Source organism: Porites lutea, chromosome 5 (genome assembly GCF_958299795.1).
Source record: "Porites lutea chromosome 5, jaPorLute2.1, whole genome shotgun sequence".
Taxonomy (NCBI): Eukaryota; Metazoa; Cnidaria; class Anthozoa; order Scleractinia; family Poritidae; genus Porites; species Porites lutea.
This window is the reverse complement of record NC_133205.1, coordinates 42,646,014-42,657,129: the sequence shown is the minus strand read 5'-3', so window position 1 is coordinate 42,657,129 and position 11,116 is coordinate 42,646,014. Positions and strand designations below refer to the sequence as shown.

At 37.8% G+C, this 11,116-nt stretch overlaps 1 protein-coding gene across 1 annotated transcript; it reads left to right on the top strand.

Moving 5' to 3' along the window:
* The first annotated feature begins 64 nt into the window (after nt 1-64).
* LOC140937723 (dopamine receptor 1-like) lies at nt 65-10,098 on the top strand. Its single transcript, XM_073387289.1, has 2 exons — nt 65-241; nt 8,566-10,098. Exon 2 carries the CDS (start codon nt 8,794-8,796, stop codon nt 9,922-9,924), a length of 1,131 nt encoding a protein of 376 aa, XP_073243390.1. The 5' UTR covers nt 65-241; nt 8,566-8,793; the 3' UTR covers nt 9,925-10,098.
* The last annotated feature ends 1,018 nt before the right edge of the window (nt 10,099-11,116 follow it).

The following is an 11,116-nucleotide window of genomic DNA, read 5'->3' as shown; positions in this document are numbered from 1 at the left end:
AGAAAACCGCCTTTTCTTAGACACATTGATAACTTTCCCAACTAAACTATGACGTATAATCGTAGAACAGGCCCTTGCGACAAGAACTTTTTCTAGTCTAATATGCATTAGAATAACGCAGATAAAGTTGATTTTAAAGTGTTTATTTATATCCATGTAAAGAGAAGAGCTAGTGTCAATGCTGCCAAAATACTGATAATTTTTGCTTCAGGACGTCTTCAGTTTCAAAGTAAATCATAACGTAAGTATGTTTTTTTTTCTGGAAGTTCCGCGCCACGACCTTAGCTGTGATGCAAGAGCCGGTCAGCGATTGTTATAATTCTTTCGGTCGTCTAATAATTTTAAGCCTTTTTGCCGCTCATTTTACTGATCTAAGTTACAGCGCTTATGTCCAGTGTTATCTTCTCGCCTTTTAATAAAAGGCAGCCGTTGTTTGCACAAGTATGATTTATTTCTACTGTTATGTGTGTATTATTCACTCATCTCATCACTTGTTACGGATAAAGAAAATGGAAATTGCAAATCTTATCAGCTCTCAATCGATCGTGCGTAAACTTCGGCAGAAAGCCCGAATGCCAGAGATATTGAGAAACAAGAACAGAGAATTAATACTTTTAAAAATCCGGCTCACATTTTTAACGTTCCATATTTCCGTTGTGATCTTTTCTTTATTTATTACCACAAAATAACAATTTACGAGCTCCTGCAATTTAAATGACTACCGAGATTTGAGATTTACTCGTTATAAAGTAGCTTCTTTTCTCCCGGAGCTTTTGCAAACGGCCTCATTGTCCAGAGTGCTCATTGTTACACCTGTCCCACAACAGTGAACAATTGAAATGTTCGGTCACCGCACATGATATAGCTAAAGATTTGTTAGTCATCCGTCGTGAGCCAAAGGGCTACTGGTGCGACTCACTAGTGAACCAAGATAAGAAAAGCTAGAGGTGATCTTCATTTTACAGATATCAACGATTTATATTGAAGTGTCGAACTAAATCCCATAGCGTACATATCTGTGTAGAGATTCAAGGTTATGCGTCCCTATATTTTGAACTGAGTTGAATTTCGGAAAGTTTGAATTGGGAAGGAATTGTTCGACTCGATCCGGCCCTAGGCTTCACGTTTGGGCCATTACTATGACAAAAGGAATTTCACAAAGGAAGTAAACTGTATGTGTCAGACTGATTGAAAAGGGCAGTTCTATTAAATGACCTTTCTAGCAGAGATGCAACTGATTTTATAGGATTTCTAATGCAAAACGATTAATATTTTACACACTTTTTTCCTGATTCGAGTATGTTTTTCCTCGAAATGTAACTGGTTACAATAAGTTTCTAAAAATTTTAACCCACACATTTTTCTAATTTTTCTTTCATTTACACTTTACACATTTGTCAGCATATCGCTTAGTCATAGTCCTGCTAATCTGTAAACGAGCCCGTTCCAGCGGGGCGAAGTAAAAAAAAAAAAAAAGGAAAAGGGAGGGGTGGCGGGGGGGGGGGGAGGGGGGGAGAGGGCAAGATTCCCTAGGCGCTCTCCCTAAATCCCCCACCCTCTATTTTTTCTCACTTTCTTTTCTTCGGGCCTCTCCTAACTATCTGAATGGCTCCTGAAGTAGGCTGGACGAGATGTTTTTTTTCCTACCTGTACACCAGCATTACTTCACAGTCTGTTATTGTTTTGGGAGATTTTCTTTTGAGATTTATAGCAACTAGGGATTTGGATTTCTTACTGTATGATTACAAATTAAATACATAAAATTTTCGAACGGATATTATTTTCTCTCAGTTCTTTTACCGCTGTACCTTTTTGACATGGGTTGGCCAAGGACTTTTACTGTCATTTATTGTTCTCTGCTTTTTCTAATGGCGGAGGTAGGAAGTATGAAATATACCCTTGTAAAATCTATTTTGTTATGGTTACTTCAGTATACAGGCCTATCTACAAGCATTTAGCCTGGTCAGGCTTAGACTACGAGTAGTCCCCCATTTTTCCTCAGAGATAGTAGAGCGAGCGAAACGCGAGCGCGCGTGAAAATCACCCCACGCGAGACAGTAAACCATATTAGGGACGTCGCAAAAACAAGATCAATGGAAAAGAGTCGCGCGTGATCTGGAAAAGAGGGCGGGGCCTTCTCTCTGCCCAGCCCCTGTGCGTTTTTCGCATCCGTTTTAACAGTTTCCGCGATCTACTTTCTTGGAGCCTGGAACAGGCTAGGTAGTATCGTTCTCTCCGTTGTCTGAAACAAGCCTTTTCGACTTCATAAAAGGTCACATAAAGCTACATAATTAGGTATGATTTAGACGGGGAATTAAAATTTCGCAAATTTAAAAGTCTGACTTTGAGCGCACTTGAAATCAGTGGCCCCCAAATACAAGTGATGCATTTTCAGTATATATAAATGTTTTTCTATACTAGTCTGGGCTCGGTAAGCCTTTATCATACTGTAAAAGCAAACAATGTTTGGATGTGGAGTTGGAAAAGATGTTTTGTCAATAGACACTGCATTATGTCTCTGTGTTCATACAGCTATGCATACACTGTTTGCTGTATCATTATAGAGTAACGCAAACAAGTTTTACATAGGCGAACATTCTGTGATTTCGGAAAGGATTCAACTTTTTAGCTCTCACACTGTTTCAGAGAGATTTACCAGTGTGATCTATTTTCTCACTTATGCCGGTATCCACACTCTGATACACGGAGAAACGAAAAGAAAATTGTATCCCTATCCTGGAATACGTAAGTGTGTTTTATCTAGTACAACATACTGACGACCAAAACGAAGAAAGGCGAGGGGGGTCTCAAGATTATAGATAAGACTCTAAAGAAAGAGATGTTAGCACTGGGAGAAGAAGGGGTTGTGTGGGGGTACTCTGTGCTAGATCAATTGTAAAGATAGACCTGCGAAAATAACTTGAGGCCACTCTAGCTCACTGATCACTGGCAATTCTTATCATGGGCTACCTTACCGGTGTCATTTTCACATTACACCGTGGGTAGTTTTTAGAGATGACTGGAGACGTTGTTTTGGTAAAGAGCAGGCTAATCTAAAAGGGAAAAAGGGTTTTTGAAACTTTATCTGGGTTATTGTGCTCTGGGCCAATAAACCTAGCTTGATTGTTTCTATCGAAATCACTCTTTTAAATGTTTTAAAAAAACATTTACAAAACATACGACTCTTTTGAAAAATGCATATTTTCATGATTGCGAGCGACTAACAGACCCTACTTCGAGCTAGTTATACGGCCGTCCGGTGGGCATGACTTATTAAAGGTTCGGTGTACTCCACTGTCGTAGAGTACTGAGTTAAAAAAAAAACATATCATATAAAACACAAAAACACATAAAAAGACCCATGCAAACACAACGCAAAAGTCGTAGACAACCAGGAAATTCTCAGTGCGCATTTTATTTCCACGTTCGCTTTCTCCGCATACTCAAGTGCGGCTTGCCCTAATTTTAACATCGTCCTAGGGTGATGTTACACGAGACGATTCGCAACGACCATTTTTAGCGTAACACAGCGTTGCAAAATCGTTGCGACATTTGGTTAAAACATTGTTCCAACATTGCAGCGCTGTGTTGTACTAAAAATCGTCGTTGCGAATCGTCCCGCGTAACATCACCTTTAGGTGCATATTATGATACTGCGCTCGGGTTATAAAAATTCACAATACTGAAACCGATGATGCTTTAAAAGTAATAATGTCTGTACTAAGAAATTGCTCAAATTTGTTGGAAGTACCATTTCAGAATTAAATTTTTTTAAACTGAAGTTATATTTTCGAACACGAAAAAATGTTGTTATGTTTGGACCAAACAGAATTGCTTTTATCTTTTCCAGCTTTGAGTCTTAGTAAATGATGTATTATTTGTATATAATTTTAAACTGACGTTTAATAACATTGCTTTGACAATGTCGTTTATTTCGTAAACAATTGACGAAGGCAAAGTCATAATTCAATAAAGATACCTTTTTTAGCTATAAATTTGTTCATTGTCAAAAGATATTAACGATAAGTACATTTTCCCGCCGCGAGCACAACAATCATTCTTTATATATTAATTTTACATTCGGAGAAGAAATATTAAAAGCATTTCCCTTTTTTTTTGGCCGTACCAAGTTATTTAAAAGTGCATATAACCTGTTTATCTCACATCTCAAAGCTCTGCGGCCTCAACTTATTTCTGACATTTGTATTCGCTGTTTTTCCAATGACCTTCCATTTAGTGAAATAATAAAAAAAAACAGGAAAAAAAAAAACAGAGCTCGACAAAAAGTGTCAATCAAAAAAGAAAGAAAAATGAAAGTTCACACCAGCCGGCTGTTCAGAAGAAAGTATTACTTTTAACTTTGATCTGAAGGCCCAACACTTCAAACTTTCATTTGTATGCAAATGACTGCCCCGGGAGCGTTAACTTTCTTCACTCAGATTGTGCCGACAGTTGAACTTTATACGCTTTAAACCCACAGGTTCTGTTTTTGCAAAGCCACATCAACTTGTTAACAGTGTCAAATCTTAATCAAATTCTCGAGATAAATCTTGTTTTATTACAAGATCTAAACACTTATATAATTAATTTAAAAGCTCCAAGTTTGTCAAAAAGGCCGCCACAGATTTTCCTTCCGCTGTGCCCTCCCAAAAATATTATATGGGGCAAAGAAATTAACATTTCGCAGCACGAAATACAGAATTTGCACGCACAATTTTTCACCAAATGAAGAAATTTCATTTTTGCAAGATGGTGAAAATACGAAGCTTTACGTCATGGCGTACTTTGCAGTTCACTTTTGCATTTAAGGATGTAGTTACAGACTACAAATATTGATGGACCGACTGTGAGAGGTGAATTAATTTGATCTCATTAAACAGTCTAAAGATTAGTTCCCAGTTATTTGTCGCGGCTGGGGACATCTTTAAGAGTTGAATAAAAACGATTACTCGGTTTTTCCACAGATTCAAATAATATCCGCGACCTATAAGCATTCGATGCTGAGGGGACCGCAAATGTTGTGTTTTTCCTTTTTAATTTAATTACCCCTTTAAGGACCTTAAGGCAACTTCCAGTACATAGCAATTTCTGATGCATCTTTATAGAATCAGTTACAACAAGGAAATCAGAAACATGATGTCGTTTTGATGAAGGCAATATCCAAACACTGCGATGTAAGTTTATGTAAGTGAGATCAGTCAACTTCTCATTAAAGCGATTTTTTTTTTGCTAGAGTTCAAATATGCACATTTTTCTTTGCGATCCTACTTTGCTGAGCTGTGACAGTTACAAGGCTATATGTTTAAATGTGTATTGTGTGGATTTGGTTTGCTTGATTTCTAGATGATTCCTTTTTTTTTATTATCATCTGCCGATCAACTTTGTTGACACCTGCCTAGAAAAGCGCTTGAAACTAGCGTAGTGCTGTTACATTTTATGATGTGAAAGTTAGTGCGCTCCTTTAATTGAAGAAACGTAAGCATCAATGCTCGAAGTTTAACTCCCAGGTTATTGTAGAACGTACGCAACCCATTTGAAAGGAACAATATACTGATGGTTCGAAACCAATAGTTTTCTTATTTCTAGTGTTTAAAGGTTTTTTAGCTAATTGAACAACAGGGTTCTTCTTTGTTAAGACAACTAAGGCCTATATTTAATTGCATACAAACAATTTTCTGCGGCGCCTTCCTACTGGTAGTTAATCGCTTAGTCTCTCGTCCCACTTGCTATTTCTCGAAGGACGACTCGGGCGGAAACGCGCACTTTCTACTCAAGCTGCCGTTAGATTGTTTCGTTTTCTTGTTTGTTTGTTCGCAACTGAACGGAGATCTGAAAAATTTAACTTCATATTACAGGTGAAAACTCGGTCGCGTATGATTAATATACAGAAATCTCTAGCTCTCTAGCGTGTATAACCGCCTTCAGAAGTAATGACTTTAATTGAATATAGTAGATAATTTATTTGCATTTATCTTAATATCTTATTGACTTGCAGTTGCCCATGTAGAAGGAAGAAACCTTTAACACTAGTGTGTATCGCCTATCTTCCTTCAGTTTTTTAAAAAGAAAACCGAAAATTGTTTTTATCTCAGTGTAAAAGTAAGGAGCAGCATAAGATGAATATGATTATGCAAGACTGAAATCAGTGGTGACGCATGCAATAATTGAAACAATTTAAATCAGGTTTGGAAAATAATGAATTCATAGTAGAACGAGGACAACTAGCCAGGGAAGCTAAGCTTACTTACAATAATAAAAGAAAGTTTTAATAACCTAAAAATTGGTAAATAAAATTTTGACAACTGGAAGGCAATAGATCATTTGAATTGAGGGTGCGATTAGAAGATCCAGGTTCTTTATGTAGACCGGGTCATGCACCAGATTAGCCTTTGCTATTTGGATGATCCCATGCAGCTCGCTCTCTATTTTGTTGTAACATTTTTCTTTTATTCCCTAGTTGAACTGTGTTTAGTTGCTTATGTAAATTTAACCTTTATGTCATGTAAAACTGAGTCGAGAGTTAATAAATCATCTTGTCTTGTCTTCATGCGGGACTTGCCTTCATAAGCTTGAGGCCTGCATCAGTTGTGTGGCTTCCAGTCCCTGAATTATGAAGTGAACAAATGTGGAAGACAATTATCGTAAGGGTTAAAGGAAGCCTTGCAAACACCTCTCCTGCAAGCTAGAGAGCTGCTATCAGCTCACTTGTGTGAAGTTATAAAATCAAAGGGTCACAAGCAACTCGGTTCATTTGTTTATGCTAAACTACACACTGTGGGGAGTCTTCATCTGGTGAAGATTACAGACCTAGACAACGACTTCTTTTTAACCATTCAAAGTATAACCGAATGTCTACTATTCTCAGTCGCTGCTGAGCAATTTCTCAACCAAAGGCGACCTTCTTAGGTTAAAGTCGAAGGTTTTTAGCGCAGCCCATCAAAATTTAACTTAGTTTGAGGCCCTGTTCGTTACAGTGGTTGTAATATCCAGGGGCATCCAACGTCAATTTTCGGAAAATATCTGTTCAGAAGACGAATTTAGATCTAGAATTTTCGGAACATTTGTTGTAAAATTTCTTGCTTGCCTGCCTCTTCTAGGATTTTTGAACGTATAAAAAAATGGTAGATTGCCCATTTTCAACGGATTTTTACCTTAAAAAGGTCTCCTAGAATTTTCGGGAGCCTTTTTTTGGCTGAAATTTTCGAAGAGATAAGTTTTGATCCGTATAATTTTCGGATCACTAGACTTTCAGCTAGAAAATCCGAACAGATGAAAAATTTTTAGGGGATAAAAATATGCCTATACCTACCGTTGAAATACTAGAATACGTTCAACAATGCTATGTGGTTATGAACTATATTCTCGTTGGGTGCCCCTGAATATCCCTTTACATATAAATTAGGGATAATGGGGAGTTTTGTAACTGTTTTTCAAAATAACATTTTTTTTGCATTTTAAGAGCAGCTTTAGATTTAAATGCGCAGAGATTTCGGTATAGAGATAAAGCAATCGTATTTTGTCAATATTCAATATCAAAAACCCTCAGGAGATCATCAATAAACTACATTAGCCTTTTATATTAAAAATATTTCCAACTAGCACCTTCATTTATTAATTCGAATACTTTGAAACCCTTGCCTATAAACGACCCCTTATAAGCTTCAATAGCTAAACGACATGAATTCCCACCCGGGCGGAGAAACTCAAAAATCAGTCAATTGTCATTAAATACAGTGAATTAAAAACATTCCAACTTATTCCGGCGCCGTTAACGAGACGTTTTGGCTTCGAAGAGAGTCGTTTTCAGATAAATGCGTCTGTCAATGCACGAAAGGTCAATCACTCAAGAACTATCGCGTAGAAGAAGATGATCATTTGCGCAGAGATATCAAAACTTTCTATCCAGACAAAATCAGCTGTTTTGTAAAGCAGTTATGCTTCGTAATTTGAAGTTTTTATGTTTTTGTTTTTCTTTTCTTCAACTAGCGCATCTTCAATTTCTGATTTTAAAAGCCTTTAATTTTTTATATAAACCCTCATATATACAGCTCTAGGCGAATTAAATAATTAGTTCACTGATGCGTTGACTTATACCATACTTGCTATCACAAGGAACTTTTAGTTACTTTGAAGTGAGAGTTTATCAACAACTGTCAGTTCTGCAATAAAGACAATCTTATCTTAATACTGAAATTTTTGCTGTTAGAAAAGAATGAATCAAAATATATAATGGTAGCTCGATAGCTGTTGGTAGATCCGAGTGGCGCGTAACTTACTTCACAAGTTCTTTTCGAGCCGAGTTAATAAAAAATATTTTTATCCAATCCTTGGATTCATCCCTAGACCTTTTATTTCAAATTTCTACCAACACTTTTAATTATCTGAAAACGGCGTGTGAGAGTAACATCTAGACAATACGAGAATAATATTCTTCAATAGCTTATGTCGGTGAGCTTTTTCCTAGTTCAAATCGTGCCCAGTGGCTATACCGAAAGAGTATAGGAAAACAACCTTTCTTTACGGATACCGCCTCTTATCGATATTATTCTATTTTCTCGCTTTCAGCTTAATTGAGGAAACGCTAACAGCATCTCAAGTACTGCAGATTAAACTAATTAACCGAGGATCCAAAGTACGGTTAACTTTCCGACACCTATCAACTTGGCGTCATGTTTGTCAAATAAATCATAGCACACCGCTTTAAGTTATTTATAATCCAATAACACTCCAAGTACCAGTCATAAGAAGAACTCTTGCCATCATCACTTGCGACGTGGAAACGGTCATCTAACTATGAACAACAGCTCTGAACCCAACCCAGCCACTACAGGGACCAACGCAGTACCCGGGTTTCCTCCCTCCTTCGTGTACCCAGTGGCGACGTGTCACATCTTAATTGTCGCAGTGGCAGTCCTTGGAAACCTCATAGTTTGTTACGCAATAATCACTAACAAAAGTCTCCGAAGCAGCCCAACAAATTTGTTCATTTTCTCGTTGGCGTTCTCAGATCTTTTTACTGCAACATTAGCAGTACCATTTGACATAGAAGGCCTTTTCCTTAACTGGGCTTGGAAGCATGGAGAAATAATGTGCGAGGCGTGGATTACCATTTACCTTATCACTGTACCCACGTCCATTTTGACCCTTTTGGCCGTGAGCGTGGATCGTTACAAGAGCCTTAAAGATCCCTTGAATCGATTTCGCCGCTTCCGATTTATGACACGAAAGAGAGCTGTAATTGTTATTTCTGTCATCTGGCTTTACAGCTTGATTTTTGCTTTAATTCCCGTCATGGGCTGGAGAGCATTTAAAGAGTTTGTTTATGAGGGAGTCTGCTACTTTCCTTTCACTGAAATTTATTCCACTCTCAGCTCTTGCCTAAATTTCATCATTCCACTGCTGGTAACGTGCGGTATCTACGTTAAGATTTACCTCATAGCGAGGTCTCAAAGCAGCACTTTTGATAAAGAGATCTCACTACAAATGCGTACGACGGAAGCCTGTTCACGACAAACGCGTTCAACTGAAGAAAAGAAAATCTATTTAAAGAACATTCGAGCGGCCAAGACTATCTCCATCTTTGTAGCCGTGTTTTTCTTTTGCTGGGTTCCTCACTCTTTCATCAGCATCACTGCCAATCTCTGTCAATCATGCCGAGCTAAAATCCCAAATGAAGTTCGTGTTCTAGTTTTGATGTTTGGATACCTTAATTCTGCCCTCAACCCATTTCTTTTCGCTTTTCGAAACAAAAGGTTCAAGGCCGCCTATTCAGCACTACTGCGCACGATGAAAGCTAGACCTCTATTTACAAGCAGTTTGAGACGTCGCTCCACTTTAACAGCTAGTACTTGTCATTCTGAACTTCCAGATCTACAAGATAGCGTGGTTCGCCTACAGTTGGCTAAAACGAAACGAGAAAGCTGAGCAGACAAAAGACAGTCTGCTCTATGAGCTTCTGACTCCATAATTCTTAAAGAAGTTAGCATCGGAAACAGAATCATGACTAACAAAATTTTAATTTTTTTGAGGTCAATGCTTGGTTGTGTTTGGGGTGGGTCTGAATCGGTTTATTGTTTATGCCGACTAAACAACATAACATTGGCCGTTCTGGAGCTGTTTTTGTTTAATCTTTCCGGAAAAAAATTACTGTTAAGGTATTTTTTACTGTTAGTATTAAAATGCCTAAAATTTAACTGCTTGATGTTACAGCTCTGAGCCAAAAAATTTAGTGTTTAGCGTTATCAACTGAAGGTACACATTCAGACCCTCTTTGCGCCCTGGCGTGGAATGTGTGAAAGATCTTACCATTGAATTCTTTTAGTTAATCACATCTCAGAGGTAAATCTAAGGGACGGTCCCCAAAAGGATTCTTCAATCTCGTCATTCCTACAAAAAAGGTTCCCTGCCTTGATGCAGCAGGGTAGTCCTGGCAGATCCCATATGCCTTGAAAATAAGCTAACAGATTCTGAAGCTCCCTCATCTTCTTAGGACCAGCTGTGGCGAGGGCTGGAGTAAATTGGTTGGTATACTCAAAATTAAAGGCAAGTGTTATATAGGGTGGGAAAAAAAGCGAGCAATTTGTGCTTTCGCAACATACCCTTAAACCAGCATCGTTAAACGACCAAATTTCGTATCCCGCTCATCATTAAAATCCCGCATCTCGAAAAGCCAAATCCTGGATCCCGTAAATCTTATTGGGAACCTTGGCGCATTTCACTGTACAACGCTCTATACCATCAAGTTTAGATAAATGAATAATCAGCATTGTAGCTTCATTCGAATGTTAAAACATGTAAATTCTTAATATTTAAATCAATCAATTGTATTTAAATACAGGGTTGCCATATTTAACTTTAAAGGTAACAATACAACAAATTAAAAAATTGAGCCAATATAGAGATAAATAAAAGTATAATTGCACAATGTTTCGGCATCGAAATGTCCATTGTCACCACAGGCCAATTAGCAGTTATTGGGTGAGGCTGAGTATGATCTGATTGAGGAGGGTGCTATCCTCCAAAAACGAAGTCCAAGGTGGATAACAACCTCCGAGATCTGCATAATTCTTCACATCATACGAAAGACGAATCCAATAATTGTTTTAATTATCCATTC